This window comes from Lepidothrix coronata, unplaced genomic scaffold, assembly GCF_001604755.1.
Source record: "Lepidothrix coronata isolate B3197 unplaced genomic scaffold, Lepidothrix_coronata-1.0 Scaffold34, whole genome shotgun sequence".
In the NCBI taxonomy this organism is placed as follows: domain Eukaryota; kingdom Metazoa; phylum Chordata; class Aves; order Passeriformes; family Pipridae; genus Lepidothrix; species Lepidothrix coronata.
Genome location: NW_016690214.1, coordinates 3,101,751 through 3,122,472, shown reverse-complemented (window position 1 = coordinate 3,122,472; position 20,722 = coordinate 3,101,751). Strand labels below are relative to the sequence as shown.

General features: G+C 41.4%; 2 protein-coding genes across 5 annotated transcripts in view; one reads left to right on the top strand and one right to left on the bottom strand.

The window, feature by feature from the left end:
• Window positions 1-995: 995 nt before the first annotated feature.
• On the top strand, window positions 996-17,337 carry CEP95 (centrosomal protein 95). 3 transcript variants are annotated; one of them, XM_017811854.1, is made up of 22 exons: window positions 996-1,095; window positions 2,434-2,562; window positions 2,815-2,922; window positions 3,386-3,496; window positions 4,484-4,592; window positions 5,034-5,143; window positions 5,871-5,972; window positions 6,466-6,665; window positions 7,084-7,153; window positions 7,774-7,862; window positions 9,042-9,163; window positions 9,479-9,611; window positions 9,793-9,904; window positions 10,261-10,409; window positions 10,678-10,770; window positions 11,160-11,310; window positions 12,407-12,567; window positions 13,007-13,081; window positions 13,538-13,690; window positions 14,703-14,849; window positions 14,943-15,014; window positions 15,089-17,337. In XM_017811854.1, the coding sequence occupies exons 1-22, from the start codon at window positions 1,056-1,058 to the stop codon at window positions 15,263-15,265; spliced, it is 2,613 nt and encodes an 870-aa protein (XP_017667343.1). In that variant the 5' UTR covers window positions 996-1,055; the 3' UTR covers window positions 15,266-17,337. The 3 variants fall into 3 exon arrangements, with proteins under 3 accessions (XP_017667343.1, XP_017667342.1, XP_017667341.1); XM_017811853.1 differs by having other exon boundaries at window positions 5,871-5,993; window positions 9,482-9,611; XM_017811852.1 differs by having other exon boundaries at window positions 5,871-5,993.
• Window positions 16,804-20,722, bottom strand: part of SMURF2 (SMAD specific E3 ubiquitin protein ligase 2) — a 58,774-nt gene continuing 54,855 nt past the window's right edge. For both annotated transcript variants that reach the window (XM_017811856.1, XM_017811855.1), the window contains exon 19: window positions 16,804-20,629. In XM_017811856.1, coding sequence (XP_017667345.1) covers window positions 20,530-20,629 — 100 coding nt within the window. In that variant the 3' untranslated portion in view covers window positions 16,804-20,529. The remainder of the gene's footprint in view (window positions 20,630-20,722) is intronic.

Here is a 20,722-nt window from a genome sequence, read left to right as displayed (position 1 = left end):
TTGATTTTCCTGTTTTCTCTTCCTAATTTGAGCCAATATATGGAAACAAAACAGAGCTTTACAGAGCTGTGTGTGTATCAAACTGCAATCCGTGTTTAGTTTAGCGTCATAGCACTGATGTGTTTGCTTACCTGCACAAAAGCTCTTTTGTGTTCCTAAGATGATGTGTGGATTTGGATTTATATCTACACATGACACTCGGGTGCTGCTGGAGCTCACATCGCTGAGGTTTATTTGCTGCCAGTCATTGTTCTCACAGCCATAACTGGGATCTCAGCTGCTTCTCTCATGCTCCAGGACTTTAAGGACAAAGGGCACCGTTTTATCCTAGCTTCGTGTGACTTGATGCAACACGGAAATTCCAGAATTCCTGAGAAGCATGTGGAATACTGTTGCTCAGTGAGGAAGATAACACATTTTCACCATCCGGCCTTTCCAAAAACCTGTATGCTAACAGCTAATAGAGTATGTTTCACTAGGCAAACCGTTCTAAATCTTGTTTTTAATAAAGGTTTTAACACTCTTTCCATGCACAGAAGCCATGAAAACCTGGATCACCTGGCAATTAACACCAAACCCCCAGTAATAGACACACCGGCCGGCAAACGCCCCAGGCCAGGACCAAGGTCAAGTGCTGGAACCTTCGCCAGGCCGGCCTCTCCCCACCTATTTCCCCGAGAAAACGCCCACAGCCGCCTCGGTTCAGGTGACGGAGGCGGAACCGCCCGGGCACCCCCCGCACGCACCGCCGCCATTTTACAGCGGCAGCGCCCTCGGAAGCCAGGGGCGCTCCCGGGGCTGATTGGTCCTGCGCAGAGCGCTCAGGGGGCTGCGGCACCGGCCGGAGGGGATCGGGGGGAGCCGTGAGGGTACTGAAAACACCGCCCGCAGAGCGGGACCGGGACAGGGACAGGAACAGGAACCGGGACCACCCCAGGGACCGGGACAGGGACAGCTCCCTCCCTTGGCGTACGTGTCGGGTGGCCCCGCCCCTTCCTGCGCCGCCCTCCCAATCAGCGCGCGGGACGCGGTTTAAATGGCGGGGGCGGGGACCGATGGCCGTTGGTGCCGCCATGGGTAGCGCTGAGGGCACAGGTAGGGCCGCGCTCCCTCGGGGCTCCTCGGGGCACTGACCACCGCACCCCGAGGGCTCCTGAGGGCACCGACTGCCGCTCCCCGGGGCTTGCCGTGTCCCTGTTCGGTCCCTCGCTGCGCGGCCTTGCGGTGGGGCGGGTCCCGGTCCCGCGGCGCCGGGAAGCCGCCTCCTCTCGACCTCGTCGCCCCCCAGCTGCTCGTGTCACTGGCACTGTTTTATTCAGTCCCTTGCAGCTGTCTTTTCCTTGTGTTGTGGTTTTTAAGGCTCTTTATGTTAACCTCCCCGTCCTCTCCCCGGTGGCGCTTTTAAATTAATAAAGCTGGAGATAAACAATAAGTGGAGTCTTCCAAGACATCAGCCTGAAGTGTAGGGGATGCTACTTTAACCTTTCATGCACCTGAAATTATTAAAATGCTTTAATAAAGCGATGTCTGGAACTGATGGAAGAGTAAATGGATGGAAAAGTAACACTCTCTATGTAAAGAAGAGAAAAAACCGTACAAGCTAGTCTCTGTTGTAGTAACTGTATACTTTTTCCATTCAAAGATGACTGATCCCTTCTCCAACAATTAAAGTCCTTAATACTTGCTAAAATACCACACTAATTGGCAAAAGCAGCATGGGGGGAGGGAGGGATCCAACTCTGAGAGATCACAGGCTAAGGGAGATGGAAGAACTAAAGTCTTTAAGTTGATGTTTGAACTGGGTGACAAGGAAGAAAGCAGAGCATACGTGTACCTCAAAGCACTTTGAATCCAGGACTCAAAGTTTTGGGAAAATCAGGCTGTTAATGCACATCTCATTGTACTCCTCAGAGCATGAAGTTGGTGGGACCAGCTCCATGTTCTTGTAATCCCTAAAAAAAACTAATAAAAGTAATCCTAGAATCTAGCTTTCCTGGGGAATATTTCCATTCGCACTGATATCATTGCCTAAGAGTATTAGAGAACCTGGGCTTGTAAGAGAAGCTCCTGCTTTTCAAGAGAGTGCATGTCATTTCTGATTATTGATAAACAGCATATCAAAGCTTCATAAATTCTTCAAGAATTGGAATTCCTGGCTATGAGGCCACATCCAAATTTGTTTTCCATTATATGAAAGAAAAACGTAACCTGCCCAGCCTGTGGTACTTTAGTGCCCTTCAGCTCCCAAGTCCAGTTGTGCTGTGACTGTACTTGTACAATATGTTCAATATTTTGGGTGATTGGAATGGCCTGGCTGAGTTTGATCACCTCTGGTGGAGTCAAAGACATTTACAGGGGCTCCATCTTTAACTAACCATGTCCTTATTTCTGTGTCTTTCAGTTCTGACATTAATATGTTTTACTTCTTAATAGATTGGGTTGATGTTGCCAATGATCTTTTAAGGAGCTGTCACATAAACCTGCACATAAAGCATCTCTCAGAATGTGGTGCTGATGTGTTTGTTCGTCTTTACGAGTCAATCTTAGGAGAAAAAGTACCAGGTAGGAATGATAATTTTTAAATCTTTTTATTTTTGTCGCTGTGTATTCTGTAATTAAAAAAAAAAAAAAAGAAAAAGTTTGTGCTTTGTATTTTTGAAAGATTTCATATAACCATATGATATTTGGGCTTTTCACCAAGTACCAGGTCCTGAAAATACTAATTTGTAAGCAGAAGTTAGAGTAGTTTAATTAAAGTACCTGCAATAAGCTGGCCATTTGGATAACCTAAAATCTATTATTTCTTTTAAATAGATTTCATAGCTACTCCCAGGAGCCAAGAGGATGATGCACATAATGTACAAGCAGTAATAGATTCCCTGGCATTGGACTATTTGCAGGTCAGCTTGTCTCACATCACTGGTAAGTATTTGTTTTAATGGACAAACACCAGCTGAGTATCTGTGTGGTTTAATTGGAATAATTTACAAGAACCACGTGTTATCCAACATGCTTTCGTACTTACATGAAGGTCTTTGTCCCATGGTGAATGTCATCAGAACACTGAACCCTTGCCTTGGACATCAGGTTATAGATTGAAGCAGCAAGCAGAGAATAAATAAGAGGAAAATATCCCTGAATATTTTTCTTGTGCATGGAAGCAGTTATTGCATCAATAAATTTTCACTTAATAGAACTGAAAATATGCAAATTTAGGATGCTAAAAGATACCTTAAGCTTACCTGTGTAGCCATAAACAAGTGATCAGTTGTCTTCTGAGCTGACACCTTCACAAGAATTCCCAAGCACTCTCCTCCAGAAAACTTGGAGAATTTTTCTTTTGTGAAGTACTAATTATTAATATGTGGCATTACCTTCTCTTCAGGTGAGAACATTGTGAAAGGAGAGAGGGAATCTATCAAAAACCTCCTTGAAATATTTGATGGTTTGTTAGAGTATCTGACAGAAGCCAGTGAATCTTCTTCTGGCACTGGAGGTGAGCAGACATGTAAACCCAAAGTGTTTCCAATGTAGCAAAGATTTAATTGGTGTTTTTCCCTTATTTATAACCTTGACAATGCAGAAAAGGAGAAAGACAAACTGACTATGAGGGAGGAAATTTCGGTGGCCAAACTGAGTGTTTGCATTCCTTATTTTCATAAACAATAACAAAATAATTTCCCCCAAAACTTGTTAAAAGGCAAGAATTGGAGTACATTATTTTTCTGCTTCATTCTTGTGGCAGAAACCTACTCTAGACAATTCATCCTCTGTTAGCTGCTTTTCAGCCTGTCAGTCAAATGATTTAGGATTAGGATTCAGGGAGGGAAATGTTGGCTTTAATTGGAACAATGAGCAAATGTCCCTTTTACTTACTGGCAGACAAGTGAGGTGGGTCTTGGGAGTAAACCCAGAGCAGGGGTTATTTTGAGGAAAATTCTAAATGGGAAGAGAAGCTGTTCAGCCCTGCAGAGGCATTTTAGTGCAGCCTGAGCACTGGTCTCCCTATCTTAGGGCTGATAAGAACTGTCACCACTGCCTGTTGCACCCTGTGAGAAAAGGGGAGAGCCCTTGGTGGCTGAGATAATTCCCTCCTGTCCTGTTCCACAGTGGGTGGCAGGAAAAGAACAGTAGCAATTTTCAGTGCCTGTACTTCTGCTTTTCCCTTCCCTCAGACTGCTGCTGCTGTTACCCTGTTAGTGGCTCCAATTTTCTAGCTGTAAGTACAGGACTTAATTCTTTTGAGGAAGAAGGAAGATTTATTTATAATAGGAACAATAGGATATGTGACAGTGCTATAATTTTTCAAAACTCACCATGCAAGTTGTGCCCCTCCCAAGAGGGAGCATTATGTGGCAATTTAGATATTGCCATTGTAATGCTTCATTACTTTAAACTGTTTTGGTGATGTTGGAACTAATAGCTCTTAGTTTATAGGTGGAAGTAGTTTTCCTGAAAATAATCACCTCTTGGTTATTAACAGCTGAGGCAAATGTGCTGTCCAGTAATGAAACTCAAACTGCATCTCAAGAGCAGCTGGAAAGCAATGCTGGTCAACTTACAGAACATTCAATAGTCTCATCAGCTGAAGGGTAAGAACACTTCTGAATATTTGCATTGACATAGAGATTGACCATCTCTGTGTACCTGTAGAGAAACTAGTAAGTTTTTAGTAGTGTGGAAACACACTGATTACATATATCAAATGGAATGTGAGGTAACTCTCCTTTGGTCAGGCAGCAAGAGAGCTAAAATTAGATCCAGAACTTTTCTTGGAAGAGTGCTGATGGCATTTTGTTTCCCTTAAGTTTACTTTACAAACTTTAATCAGTTCTAAACAATTGTATTTTAGTGACATTGAATTTGGTTTGTCTTGGTCACTCCTACCTTGGTTTGTCCTGTGGAAGAAGAGCTCGTGTCCCACACTGTCACAGCCACTGTCTGGTGTCACAGCTCTTCTGCAGCTCCATCTTGTGGGCTGAAGGGGCAGAGACTTTGAGAGTAAATATTTCATGGCTTTATGTTCCCCTCAGGTCCCAGTCAGAATATTTCATTCTAACCTGTGATACAGATGGCTCAGAATCTACTGGTGAATTGATTAGACTTGGAGACACTGCTCATTCATTTTCCAGGAGAGAGGAAGGTGAGTCTGGGGGGAAAAAACATTTAAGACCACTCTCTAGTAACACTTCTAGGCTTTTTTTGTTGTTTCTTTTTTTCAAAGTTATTTCTTTCAGGCAAATACTGTTTTAAATTCTTATTTTACCAACACACAATAAACATATACCTGTAGTTGATCTTGCTGAAGTTAAAATTTCTGTAAGTAAGCATTCCACACACTACTTTTCATGACTCCTGAGCCACATTATTTGGATAAAGGTTTGTTGTTTGATTTCTAGTTCAGTTCTGCTCCAAAGGCATTTTGTCTTGTTCAGTAGAATAGGAGAATTCTGAAGACTTGATGTTATTTGATTTATTGCAGTATAAGATTATTTAGGACTGTAAAAAGACTTACTAAAGTTCTTTCTCAAAGAAGACTTAGGAGTGTGGATGCCACTTCAAAGCATTATGGGTGGCTCTGAAACAAAAAATATGCAAACAACTTGAAGGGAGTTCATTCTTATTTCCTATTTTCCTATAGCAGTAGTCCTATTCTTATTGGTGGTTAATCTCTTCAAGTAAAGACATAAAGGAATATTATGAATTGTGAACATTTCATTGACTGGAATTACAAGTAAGAATTTAACAGACTTATTTTGATCATAGTATGGATTGCTGACACCAAGTAATTAATGTAGCAGACAAGAAAATTGTCCATCTCAAGATGCTTTATAGATCTTAATTTAATCTTTTTCAACATCCACTTCTAGAATTTCAGTTTCCTATACTGTTACTGGCAGAAAAGGACAAGGGGGTGGAAGAATCTAAAAGCTCAGAGGCTTTTGCAACATTGCCCAGGCAGTTCTCTGAAGGTGAGACTGGAAAGGAAGATGGTGAGTATTGATTGTTCTGACAGCTTATCCACCTGATTTTGACTTAGAGGTGTAGGGAACTAAGGTAGTGCAGAGGAGAACTTTAGTAATGGATAGAAACACTTAAAATAAATTCTTTTCAGAAATATGATATTTTAGCGTCCCAGAGCATGCAAAGTTTCATTATCCTGGGGTATTTCTGCTTAGCTGGGATTTGGCTTCAGCCAGGATTTTTTTAATTGTGGCTTGTGATTTTTTTTTCTTTTGTGGTTCAGTAAGAAAAATACTGAAAGTAAAAAGTCCTATGGAATATCCTCACATCCAAAATCACGTTCTTGAGGCATAGAAATGTTACAGTACTGTTCTATGCCATCCAAGATGGCAGCTAACATTAGATATTTAGATACTTCCCTTTAAAATTTATAAACAATACACAAAAGCATGTCCTGCTTTCACAGATAACACCTCAAGTTCTTTGTATGTGTCTCTTCAGGATGGATGGAGTCTGTTCATGCTGCTGAGCCTCACAAAGAGGGTTTGAGTGCCAGTGCTACAAAACTGGGGGAGCCCATCCAGCAAGCCATTCCTCTGCTCCCCCCCTTCCAGCCTTCACATCCTGGATGGAGAGATTACCACAGCTCAGACAGACAGGCAGCAGCTTTGGCAAGCAGTCAGGGAGTGAAAATTCCAACTGTAAGGAAAAACCTATCCTTTGATTATTTTTTTATTATTTTTTTTTAGTAACCAATACTGCTTTCATTTTAAAACCTATTTCACTTGCAGAATGGGAGTAGTTGGTCTCTAAAGAACACTTCTGAATGTGTCAGAGTTTATCTCAGTTCAAAGAATTTTGGATTGTGGATTCATTCTTCACTAAGTGTCCAGAGAGGAATTTAATTTGAGGAGTGTGCTTATTTTATACACATATACATACACATCCCCATAATCAATGTAACTGCACAGTTGACAATATAGCAAGCAAAATAATTATGGTGATTTTTATCTACTATAAAATCAGCATTGGTTTCCATTTGCAGACAAACCTAATGTATGACCTTCCTGTCAGCGCTCTCCTGTGAATTTATAGAACACATGTTGCTTTTTATTTCAGCTTGAAAAGTCACCTACTGAAAAATATGATGATGTTTCTGGTAGTCTCCTTCTATCAAGAAAGACCCCTGGTGAGAGAAAATTTTGCTTCCTATAGGGGAACTCTTAAGTATCAAACATTGCATTTATTTTTACTGGCACCACAAGAAACATGGTTTTGAAACTACTAGTGCATTGCAGCCACAAGTTCATATTTCTATCTCTGTTTTATAGAGAAACAAAAATAGGTTACTTTTAATCTTTTCCCTGTGCTGGAAAAAAGTAATCCATGTCCTCAGTTCAACTCCTTTCTTAGTTAATCCCGTTAAGATGGGCCTGCACTACAGAAATCTCTTCCAGCAGATAACTCCCATGGCTGAGCTTATTCTGAGCAGAGAAACATGGACCAAACAAGCCAGTTTCAACTCTAAGCAAAAAAACCCCATGAACTGCTATTGTAGAAAAGCTTTAGAGGCTGGCTTTTTTCAGGACTCATTTTCTCTGTTGCCTGGGAAACACTGCTTACCTTTCCAGTTTCCATAGCACTGCCATGACACCGAGCGCTGAGGACTCAGAGATTACCAAAAGGAATGTCACAACTGTGTCACCACCGTTGCTTTGTCATTCTCTTCTCTTTGAGTATCTCTTTGAATACCTCTTTGGATGCAAAGGCCGTGGCTCACACCTTGTTTTACCTTGTTCCCCACATCAGAAGGCACAGTGCAGCCTGAAGCATCACCTCACACTTACCTGTCATCTGCTGCAGTGGGATCAGGTGATGCTGAGGACAATGTGCTAAAGGTACATGTTGCATCTTTAGTTATGGAAGTTCATTCAGTATTTTTGGATTTCTGCTTAATTCTCCTGGTATCTTGTGGCACTTCTGGGCTTGCTTCAAACCTACTTTAGTCTTGCTTTCCTCAATATACAATCAGTGTTGATAGACTATGACTATGTACAGTTTGTAAGTCACATCAGTTCTTAGTTCTTTCTGGAGCTGCTTGCTCCAAAAAGTGCATGAGCCAACACCCAGAGAGTTCTAATTTATCACAACCAACCAGTCACTAGTTATCTTGCCTTTTAATCAAAAATACACAAAACACAAGAGTATAGTCACATCCTTTCTCTGAAGTGTATCAGCATTCTAAATTAGTAAGAATTTTAGGATTTTGGGGTTGTTCAACCTCCAATAAAACTTAGATTTACTTACTCCCTTATAAAGATCACTGTACTGCCTGGTTATATTGTTTCATTTTATTTTATTGCTTTGTCCTTTGCTTTTCAAAAACTGAATAATGCAAAGCCCACAAATGGATCAGCAGATGCCATTTTGTGCCCATAGAAATGTGTCTGTATAGGAAATTTCTTGCTCTGGAAACACTATTTTTGCCTTCTGCAACCACAAGAGGTACTCACAGACTCCACTTGTTCCTATATTTCAACAGCTTTTACTTCTGCATTGTCTGTTTAAAACATGGTCTCTGTTTGAAACTCATTTTCCATTGGTGCCTGTGCAAGTCCATGCATGGCAACCCCAAATTACTCCTGCTTGAACAGAGAAGTTACCAGGCAGTACCAAACCAGTGTAACTAAGTGGCACAGGGACACAAATGTTCTTTTTTGGCTCTCTGTGAGTCGCAGCTCAGTCTTTATATTCAGTGAAATTCAGCTTATTTCCATTGCCTGGCATCAGTCCAAGGCTAATGAGGGGTACTCACCACTTAACCTAGACCTTGTTCGGGTTCACTGGATGAGCTGTAGATGATTCTTGAACTGATATTCTACATTTTTGCTGCTCTATTGCTTTAAATATTATTTCTCTAAAGCACACTATCTTCAGTCAGGGACCTGGAAATATAGCTATTTTTATAAGTCTGTATCCACAGGGTTTGAGATGATTCTATAAAAGCTGTTGTATCATCTCTCTGCTCATGTGATCTATAAGATTTTCATAAAATATCAATTTACTACTTTTCCTAGGTTCCTCTGGTACCTGAGCCTTCTACATCTGTGTCCTCTTTAGATGAAAAATTCTCACTACATGTTGAACAATTAACACAAACTCCAAGACCTGAATCCAGGTACCTGCCTAGAACACCAAGGCAAGTTCAGTTTTTTGGTCCTGAACCACACTAGCACTTTAATTTCCATGGCCATCCAGCCCCACTCTCCTTTTTAAATAAGATCTCTTCTTCCTTGGCTGTGTGACAGTGAAAGATTAATGTTAATAGAAAGATTTCCTGTTTCTCTTGACATATATTCATGTTCTTAAATATAGTTATAGGCACTTACACATCCAGCTTCTACTTAATCCTATAAAAATGTGCTTATGCAAAAAGTGAATGGGAATTGGGTGAGATAATGCTTATCTTCAAGTTTTTAGTATAGAAATGAAATCTGGTTTGTTTTTTTTTTAGCAGATACGAAAATTCTACCACAGATTCATTTGAAGATTCCCTTTCCCAGGGACCAGCACAGAAGAAGCTTCCTAAACAAGAGCTTCATGAAGCATCAGAAAAACTGTCTCGCAGGCTCAACGAACTGGATTTAGTAAGTGAAATCTCTTTGTTGGGCTGAGCAGCCTGGCTTTAGTCATGACAGTGGAGAGAACAAGAATATAAATTTAACATGGATGAAATGAAAATCCACAGCTAACTCTGGCTTTAGTTCATTCAAAATTTAGAACGGTCTGTTGAACCTGACCCCCCTCAAAAAAACATGTATCCCTTAGATGTTAAAGAGAGCTTTGGGTGAGTGCAGCAGAGAAGAGCTGAGAGATGAAGACAACCTGTCCCAGCACAGTGACAGTGTCATGGACTATGGCCACAGGACAGCTGGGAGAGGTAACCATTCTGATGCCAGTTAAGTATTGGGGTGGAAAAGAATATAAAAAACCCCTTTCCATGTAAAGCTGATACACTGAATTACTCAGAGTTGATTACTAAGTTTTGTATTGTTTGTTCACTTATATTTTGTCTCTGATCCAAACCCGAGCAACAGTAACAGAATTACAACCAAGTTCCTATTTAACACTTAAATAGCTATGGTAAAACTGTACCAAAAATACAAGGCAAACACAGCTGCAGTAAAAAACGTACACCAAGTGGGGGGAGGGACAGAATATAGGCTCCCAGGACTGTGGTTCTGAAATGAGGGCCTGGTCACAATTACACCTCACTGTTTTTTTGTCTCAAATTAGCTCCAAGGTACCCAAACAGGCCTCGATCCCTTTCTCCACCCTCACATTTATATCAGCACCAGGAAGATAAACTTTGTGGTAATGAACATATAAAGACAATCCGCTGCCAGCTGCAAAAGGAAAGGGACGAAAGAACAAGGAAAGCGAAGGTAATTTTTAGGTTAGACTTTGTGGTAATTCTTACCAACAGTTATGCTAAACCCATGAAAAATGCTCTTACCTGATGGAGAATCTGGCCCCTTTAGTAATCATATGCTGTTGTACCTGCTGAGGAAGAGAGTTTAAACCCCAAATTTTGCAAAAAAAGAGAGTTTAAAGTGGAAGAAGCTCCTTTGACCCACGCAGCACACAAGTTAATGAGCTGGTTGTATGGACTGATTATTTCCTCTGACAAGTCCTTCTATTTTTATTTTCTAGGTGGTCAATAAAGCTTATGAAGATGAACTAAGGATTTATGAAGCCAAGGAGAGGCTTAAACTTTGCAAGCTCAGAGAAGTCCTCAGGGAAATTGTAGGTGATGCACTGTGGGGATTGTTGGTTGTGTTTTGTTGGGTTGTTTTTTTCCCTTTCAAATCTGCCTGGATGATCTGTGCAGGCACTTTTGGGTACAAAAACCCCTTGTAACTTGTCACAGTTACAGCACTGTGTACTACTGAAGTAGTGACTTAGCAGTGTTAAGTGCTGCAGAAGAGCTGAGGTTATGCAACAATGATATTTAACCTTTATTTGAACCCTGACCTGCATTTGGTGAATTCTGGCCTTCTGGAGAACCCAGTGCAATATGTCCAAGTTCTCACTCTAAAGTTTCAAAGACATTTAAGCTCTGATGGCCAAACTGTGTTCTATCAGTCTTTCCCTTCTCATACCTGTTCTCCATCTGTTTTACATCTGCTCCTAAGGAACAAGAATACAAAGAAAACATCTTTAAAGAACCTCCAAAAGTGTCTCAGCCAGTGAAAGTTTATTCTAGAAAAACCACACCTCGGATTCCCAAATACAGCCAGTGGATTCCAAAACGAGGGGCCATGAAGCCAAAGCAAGCAGATCCAAGTAAGAACTGCAAAACTATACTTGGTGGAAAACTGGCATCTTTTGAAAGCATGTGTTGAACTCCAAGAATAAAGGCACCAGTCCAACATATACCAGGCAGCTGCAGCATTTTCCCCTTCTCCTGACCTCTATATGTCTGGATTTTTGTTAGGGAAGATAATGCTCTAAGTAAATGTAAGCCATCAATGCACAATCAAACTGTGACCCATTTGCTACTTCCTTAAAATCCGTTGGATTATTTTCAGGGCTTGTTTCCATTACTGCTACTCCTGTGCTTGTTCCACTACAGTCTGAGCTCTCCTTCTGTTCTTTTTCTGAGCATGTATCAGATTTAAAATTGGGCCTTTGGCTTGAGCTGAGCCACGTGCAGGTTAACAGGGGAGGATCTGTCAGGACCCTGCCATTGTGCTGTTAATGCTGCCACTGGTTTTGCTGGGCAGGTGATGCTCCAAGAACAGCCAGGATGCAAATCCCAGGCTCAGTTTTGGTAACCAGCACTGTGTGTGCTTATGGATCCCCTACATGCCTGGGTGTTGCTCAGCTACACTGCCTGATTTTTTTCCCCAGTTTTTAAAGGGCATGTACTTGGTAAATACCCTTTTGTTTCATCTCCCCATCATCTTTTCCTGCCAGAAAGATCAAAGATGTACTGGGAATGAGCTGGTTGCAAACCAGTTTATTTTGCACTTGTTTACTTGACCTGGATCTGTCATTACTCCTGTGGTGTTGGCATTATTTTAAGTTGCTGCAACCAGAGAGAGAGGGACAGCTAAAGAAATCACTGATTAGTAATGGTCAGAACCAGATGAAGAAAGAGGGGGATACATGTCTTAAATGTATGTGGTGGTGGGAGGGAAATAACACCTGAGCTCTAAAAGCAGTTCTTCAGAAAAAACAACAAAAGGTTGGGATTAGTCTCTGCTGCTGGACTGGCAGGATGATGTTATGTCCTGCTGGGTTCAGCCTGACACTGTAACAACAGGATGGTATTTTATAGAGAATTCAATATAAAATATTTCATAATTTAGTCTGGACAAATTTACCACTAAATGTATTGTGCAGGAATTTATTGCTTGCATCTGTCTTTACCTTACAGTGATGATAAGGGACAATAACCTCCTGGTGAAGCTGCTGGAAGAGTTTCCCTCCCTGCACATTTCCCACCGCACCCTGAATAAAATGTGGGAGCGGCAGCTTGCACAGACAGAGCACCTGCAGGCAGCTCCTGGCAGACCTAGACCCAAACTCCTAAATGAAGTGAGTGTTCTCCTTTTACCTGCTGAGTGTCAGCAGAGAAATCCTGACACAACATCAGCAGCCACGTGCAGCACAGACAGGGCACCTGCACACCGTGGAAGGCTGAATGTCTGAGCTGGGTTAAACAGGGATGTACAAATTTAGAGACATGGATTCAACTTATCAGCCACTGGAATAGTCCTTTTTTTATCCTCGTTTCTCTAGTACTGCCTGGGGTTGCTATTGCCTTTTTAAAAGCACTTTGTGGTTTCAAGTGCTAGTTCTGAACAGTCTTAGTTTAAAGGTTAGTTGTGAGATACAAAAGTTGATTAACTTCTAAGAGGTAACTCTCAACATAAAGACAAAAACACAGCAGAGGGGCAATGTTTAAACCTCCAATATACAACAGCTTGTCCTGCAGAATGATGGAAGTTATCAGCTTTTTTTTTTAAACCTCCAGGTTCAACAAGCCCTGAGGAAGCAACAGCTTCTTGCTGCAATTATTAAAAAAGATCAAGAGCACAGCAAGAGACTGGTATGTTCTTTGGAGGGTATTTGTTACATAATACATTCATGGTGAACTACCTAGAATGCATATTCCTTGGTCAGGAAAGTGGCTTTTTATCTTATGACAGTTTTATGCCTTTTGAGTAGCTGTGGTCTCAAATGCCATGTGATGTTTGTTGTGTGGCTACTGGGGTCATGGGAATGGACTATTATTTTTATTACAGTGCATTGTTGCTTTAAAAGGTCAAATTCTAGAACTGCAAGGAAGAGAACCTTCAGGCTCTGGGTGTTGCAGCTCCCACGGTAGCACTGACTCCAAAATTCTATAGTGCCTCTACTGTGCTACACCAGTGGTGACTAAAGCTTTAAACCACAACTGCAGTGTAAAACTGGGGTGTGGGGAAGAACCCTAATTAATTAGCAATGATTAACAAAGCAATACCTGTTGGCAGTTTGGTCTTACAGCTGCTTGTTCTCCTTTTAGCACGAATTTAAGACCCGCATCTCCCGCCAGATCTGGGCTCAGAACAAAGTGACAGAGAAACGGCAGCAAGTGGCTCGAGCCAGGAGATACTACGAGGATTACAGGGTGCAGCTGAGGGCCAAGCTGATGAGAGCCAGGACACGGGAGGAGAAGGTGAGGACAACATTCCTGCTCTGCAATTCCTTTGTGTTTGCACCCCAGTGCTGAGCACCCTTCATCCGGTAGCTCAACTAATCCTACAAGTAGAGAACAAGTGAAGTGACCAGAGCAGAGCCAGGATTAAGTGGTTGGTCAGTCACTGATGACACAGTTCCTTCTCTGGAAACATGGATACAGTGTAGGGCAAATCCCTGTGGAACAAGAAAAGCTTCTTCAGGTTAAAAGGAGAGGAAGGTGAAGTATTAGTATGGAAAAACAGGGCTGGTAACGTGAGAAATTGGGGAAATGAGTTTTCAGAAATAGTAGGATTAAGAAGTTGTTCCTATAGTTACTATCCAAAGAAAACAACCTAAACCTTCAGTTAAGATGATGATCAAACAGCAACTTTGTTATTCAGTTGGGTTTGTTAAACAAAGTGGACTTTGTGACAGATATGATCTCTAATTAGGGCTGGACATCAGGGACAAGGAAAGCAAGGAGAGCTGTTAAGACTTTGCAAGAGCAGATACAAAACTGTCACCTTTTAAAATAAAAGATTAGAAGTTTAGTGCATAATCCACTGTTAGTGATTTGGGAACTGTTTGCCTCAAGCTGTGAGCTACAGCTGGTAAGTGTTCTTGTGTAGAAATGGAAAGCCTGAGTCCAGACTGGATTTCCTGCTGCTGGAAATCTGGATGAAGGTCCTGAAATTAGACTCAGAATGCAGGGTGGGCTGTAAATCACGGTGCATGTTCAAAGGCCCTGGCTTGTGCTGTCGGGTCATATGACTAACCTGACACAAAAAAATGATTTTATCTCCCAGAATTTCAGCTAAATGAGTAATACAAACCCAGCTCAGCTGTATCTGCACCACCATTCCTAGCTGCACAACTGGACTTTTTCCTGGGCAGTGGCCTGTCCTCCTGTGATCACCATTCCAGCAGGAGATGCAGCAGCTGAAAAATGTAACCGTATTCTTACAGGTTTCTGGGAAAGTTTCAGCTTTGCTTTTCTTAATTGCTGGCAGATATTTAAAAACTTGTTTGAAGAAGGGTTAGAAATTCAGAAGCAAAGACTGAGGGACCTGAGAGCCTACGCTCAGGAGAAGCGTGATGAGCAACGGAGGGAACACCAGAACGAGCTGGAGTCCATGGAGAACTACTACAAGGGTCAGGTAAAGCTTGATCTGCCTCAGGCAGCCCATATTTTTACATTAGAAGTCTTTCTTTTCTTTAATTGGTTCAACTCACACATGTGTTATGCTTAGTTTGCCATGCTAGCAGAAGCTATATCTCAAGAATTCCAAAAAATCCAAACCAGGGAGAAAGCACAAGCACAGGTAAGTCTTCTCAATTTTGTCTCGTTGTGTTTTCTTTTTACATGCTGTGGCTAATGTCAGGGGTTTTTTTTTAGATGCTACAGAAATCAAAAAGAGAGCTAAGATCAAAGATGGAAAAGGAAATACAGCAACTGCAAGCAGCAATCATGCACAATGATGATGACACCTTTTTTCAAGAACTAGAAGCAGACAGACTGAGGTCTAGACTTCAGATGGCTTCCTTCCAGTACAGCCAAGGCCATTTCTTTTAAGACTTAGGTAAATGTCACTGGCTAAGATGATGAAACTCTTTGAGAGCTGCTGTAATGGGAAGATGATTTGTGGCTGTTTTTTTCTCCAGAACATTTGGTCTGTCATTTTGACCTGTCGGGGGTGTAGCTGCTGGGAACTGGGATCCCCACAGCACTTTTATGGTCACCAATAAAGTTTTTGAAGTACTTTCTACCTTCTTAGCAAGGCTGGGATAATGTTGAGCTCTACCCAAAGGCAGAGGGATGGAGTCAGAGTGCTTTATCCTGGTGGAACAGTTGGATGCTGAGCCTCCTCTGCACCTGTGCTGGGGCTGTTGTTGCTAAGCCACACTAACATCATTAGCCAGAAGTTACTGGATTGGAAAGCTCACAAAGAACAAGAAGATCTTTAAAAGAACATCAGAGGTTCAAGTTTCCTGTGAAAGGCCAAGTTAGAGAATGGCTGCAATAAACCTGACATAAAAAGATCAGGAATTCAGATACACTAAGCAAGGGGGGACTGACTACTTATTCCATTACTTCTTCCATTCAATACTGTGTTTGTAGTGTTGGTGTTGCTGGCCTGCACAAAATAAAGGCACATAAAATACTCCCCCCATGCTACAAATGCATTGGGAAAAGCAGTTTGAAATAGAAAACAATGAAGATTCTTCTAAAGCAGTAAAAGATGAGCTTCTGCAAGAGCTGAACCCTGGAAAGGAGCTGTGGCCATTACTGATACAGTCTCCTCTGCCTGACAAAATTTAGACTTTTAAGTAGTTTATCTTGGTAATGAGGATGTACTAAAGTTGAATTTTAAACACGAGAGTTCTTGCTTAAAACTGCTGTGTGAGAAGTGACAGAGATATAGTTATTAATTGCATTATACTCACAATATTTGAAGGTTGCCATGAGGTGGTGTCTGATGGAACTGACAACACACTCAGGGAATTCAGACTCGTGCACTGAAAGGAAAAAGAACTACAGAGGAAAAAAAAAGACCTCAGCAGCTGGAGAAGCTTCTTTTACAAATAAAACACACCAGCCAGCAGTTAGAGCATGAGATACTTCACCTCAAAAATACAGACCCAAAAAACACACAACAAAACCCAGAAACACAAACCCTGCCTTTTACAACCCTTTCCAGGGAGTTGCTTTAAGCCTGGCTGACGTGAAGTCTCTAAGGGACAACACTTACCAGCTAAGCTGATTTAATTTAGCAAGTATTTACCAAATTTACCTTTTTTTTCCCCTGAAGGAAGATGGTTTAGCTTTGCTGAGTTTTGAGAGGAGTCATTTGTTCACCAATGCCAAGATAATGCCAGGACATGAGAGCCAGAAGTGAGACCTCTTGTGCTTGACTAGAACATTCTTGTTCTAGTCTAGAAAATTCTTGTTCTAGTCTAGAAAATTCTTGTTCTTGAAGAGAGTCCTTTCTGTAGGTACCAGCGCACAGAAGGACACCAAGTTTTACATGTTTTCTCCTGAAACAAAGTCGAGTTACTTAAAAACGAAATTTTACATTTTAAAGATTTAATTAATAAAAACTCGAAACTTTTAAAACCATTGATGCTGTGACAGTGCAAACAGCATACAATTTATTGCTCAACTTCTGCATGGGTACATACATTAAGTACTTAAAAACCATTTTATACAGATTTTGTTTGTTGTTGTTGTTAAAGCTCATGTAACAGCTGGGTGAAAATACAATGATACCAACGCTAAAACACTCGGTAATAAATACAGTGGAAATGATAAACTAAGAACTGTCAGTTTGTGGAGGAGTAATTACACTTGGATAAACTAATTACAACTACAGACAAAGCTCTGAGGATGTGGTAGAGCCAGGACTTACTACATAGTGTAAAGTACAACCAGTGGCACCTGGTAATGATGTGGTGCTGTTTCAAACCCAAAGCCATCAGAACATGCTACATCCAGCTGGAGGATGACAGAGAAGCAAAGCTTTGACTTCCATCAATGCAGCCAGTTCAAATGCACCAGAAGTTCAATACAGATGTAGTGTTGGAGACCAGCAATTTAAAAAAAAAAAAAAGTGTGCTCTGGACTTTAGTACAACACAAAAAATTTTGGTACAAATAAATCAGTTTAGGGAAACTGAAACTATGTGCAAAAAAAAAAAAATTAGAATACATACTGTACAAAGCACCATTACAAAACTCTTTACACCGAGAAATTAAATCCTCTGAAACTCAACTGTGTATATTTGAAATCTACAAAAGTCACTGTTCATAATTAAACATTCATCATGAAAAGCAACAGCATAAAACCATGATGTGACATCTCTTTAAAACAACTAAGACTGGATAAAGTAAAACCCAGTAAGAGGGACACATTGAAATAAATATTCACATTAATCATGGGGTGAAAGTCCAAGGTTAAAATGCAATATTAGGCTTAGCACCTTTTTTGAGGGGAAAGTAGCTGACGTGATCCTAAAACAAAATTTTGCAAAGGAATCAAACCTTTACCATTTTCAGATGAACATCTGACTGGGTGATGAGGTGCTTTAGTTAAAGCTCTCAGACTTTATGAAGGTAGAAAGGCACTCAAAATACTTGGTATATTCATCCTCATCTGTCAGCTATGGAAAGTCCAATGTAGATTTGTCTAGCTTTGCCTATAATATATTAAATTTAAAATATTTATCTGTGGCAGTTAAAAAAATTCTCTGTGCCATAAGAAAACGTTTGGTAGAAAAACAGATGTACTGCTAAGGCTGCTGTGAAAATGAACGTAACCATCGGCTGGTCTCGGGTCTGTGTTCTGCAGAGCTCATCTCCTCCCTCCTCAAAAATGCTTTCATGACATCAGGGTGGCCATAACTGTGTCCAATAAATCCACCAAGCTCAGGGGCCAACAGGGAGCAGGATCCTGGGAGGGGTCAGGAGACAGGGCAGGGACAGAGCAGGGCTGAGCTGTCTGGCACAAATCCCCTGAGTCACCTCACAGGGCCCCAACTTCTCCCAGAAGCTGGAGCAAACCAGATCTTACATCTGCCATAATGTCTCTCCTGACCAGGGAGCAGCAAGAGCAGGGGAAAATAAAAACAAAACTCACTTCTACAACACTGGAGTGTCCTGTGGAGGCTGGTCACAGGAACCTGTGTCTGTAAAATGCCTGTGAATCCATTGCACCCCAGCACGTGCAGGGGGTGAGCAGAGGCTCTGGGAGGGTCTGGAGCTTGTTCCCAACCATGGGCAGAGTTGTGAGTGAGGAACACACTGGGCAACAACCACCTACTTTGCTCTCCCAGGCCCCTGGACTGACACAGCAGCAGCTTCTCTGGTACCAGAATTACCTGGAAGTCGTGAATTAGGGAGCCCAACGTGGATGCAAAAACACCACCAGCCCTTCAACAGGAGTGCAAGAGTCCCTTGACATTAAAAAAAAGGTTCTGATCTAGCTCAAACCTGGCTGTCAAACCAAGTCTCTTGGCTTTCTGTTCACATCCCTAAGTAGCCTCACCCTGCAGCCAGCCTGGAATGGGAAACAAGTCCCTCAGAACAACCCTGCCAGCAACAGCTGTACAAAAAAAATAATCCAATGAACATGTGGCTTTGGCTCACCAGATTCTCACCACAAGTCTACAAAAGCAGTCCCTTGCCCACTATTCTAATACACAACATCCAGCAGTAGTGCACTCACTGTGGCAGTCAGACTTGGCAGAACAAAACTGAGCTCAAGCTCCACAGAACAAACAGAAAATGAGCTGGTTCACTGTGACTTCCACTGCAAACATGGAACAGCTGCTTCCATCCCATCCCTTCAGCATTTCCAACACCTCTGACTTTCTTCTCATTGGCCATGTAAAAATAGTGCAGGTTTGGTGATGAATTGTAACCTGAGTTACAAAACCACAACGCTGATTGGGAAAAAAGCCTCTACTTATCCCAAATATCCTCATGGCTGAGAGGAGAATGGCACCATCTCTTGAGCAGCCTCCTTTATCCACACACCACGAGCAGGTCAGACAGATCTTAACTGAGAATTTCCAAACTAACATCAAAGTTCAGTTCCCTCTACTGGTAGTGCATTTTATTCCCCTTTGAAGAGATCAACCCATGTTATAATTCATATATATACTTACTTCCATCCCTACAATCAATAAATTATGTGCTCTTACAACCCCATTTCCAAAGCACATTACACGTATTTCAGTCAATACACCATTTTTCCTTAGTTGTAACTTAAACCCACGTGTCATGAGCAGCTGGACAAAGATTACAACGTGTTTTACCTGATAAATCTTTAGCATCAACAAATACAGAACATGATTTGGCTGCATTCAAACAAACTTTGGTTGACTGGACAGGGTGGGTTCTGAAAGGAACTGCCCAGAGGCTTCTGCTGGCAAAGCCCAGCAGCTCTTCAAGAGCTGAAAAATGCAGTGTTTCAATTTAAAGTCAAAAGCAACGAAAAATACTCTTGACAGACTCGTTAGAAAAAAGGCTGTTTTTAAAAAAAATCCAAACATCTACTGTTCATTAAAAAAGGTTATTCCACATGTTAACACCAGGACTGTACAAACACAGTCTGTGTCACTCCCACTAGAAATTCTGCTGGAGGAATCTGACAAGTGATATAAATAGGACCCCAAAACGTTCAGAATTCATGCTTGAAAAATATAAAAAACCCCCTTGTGGCAACATTTACCTTGAATTTACATTGCAGAATATAATGTTTTGCTATAAGAAAATGCAGTTAACATGTAAGTGGCTTTAATTAAAAAGGTTAATGATTCTTTCAGCCAATTTTATGCAAAGTTAGAATAATCCAAAATATTTTTTTTTTCCAAAAATAGCAGGTATAGATGCTGTTCAGTATCATACATTTAAAACAGGCTGAAACGTGACTTGTACCGACTGCTGAAGTTGTGTCTTGGTATCTGAGAATAGAAATCAGGTAGGCAAATATAATAGATTACCTCTTACAAAAATAGTAGTAGTCTTTAAGTATAGAATACTGCTTAACTGTTGAAATGTAGGAAAAGTCAGCATTCTGTATGTTCAAGATATTAGTTTTTAATAGCAGCTGAATGATCCTATGGCAGGAACCACAGAACCCATTTTCTTGAAATAAAAAATAATAATAAAAAAAATTAAAAAAAAAAAAATCCAAGGTTGTCCTTTCCCTCCCAGTGTCCTAGTGTAGAAAAGGGAAAGTTTCCTGTATTTCAAGCATTTCTTGAGTCTTGGCTGAGGGAAGGAAGGGCTGTCTGGCTGACAGGAGTATAAATAGAGTCTGGGAGAGGCTGGGAAGGGTCATTCCACAGCGAAGCCACAGGTCTCCTCGATGGCCGTGAGCAGCTTCTCGTAGAGCTTCTCGTAGCTCTCGTACGGGGGAATGTCGATCCTGTTGAAGCTGAGGGGGGAACAGAGAGGATTCAGCTGCCTGAGCTCCAAAAACCACCTGCAAAGGTCTCTCCCACCTCATCTAACTGCAAACAGGAGCAGC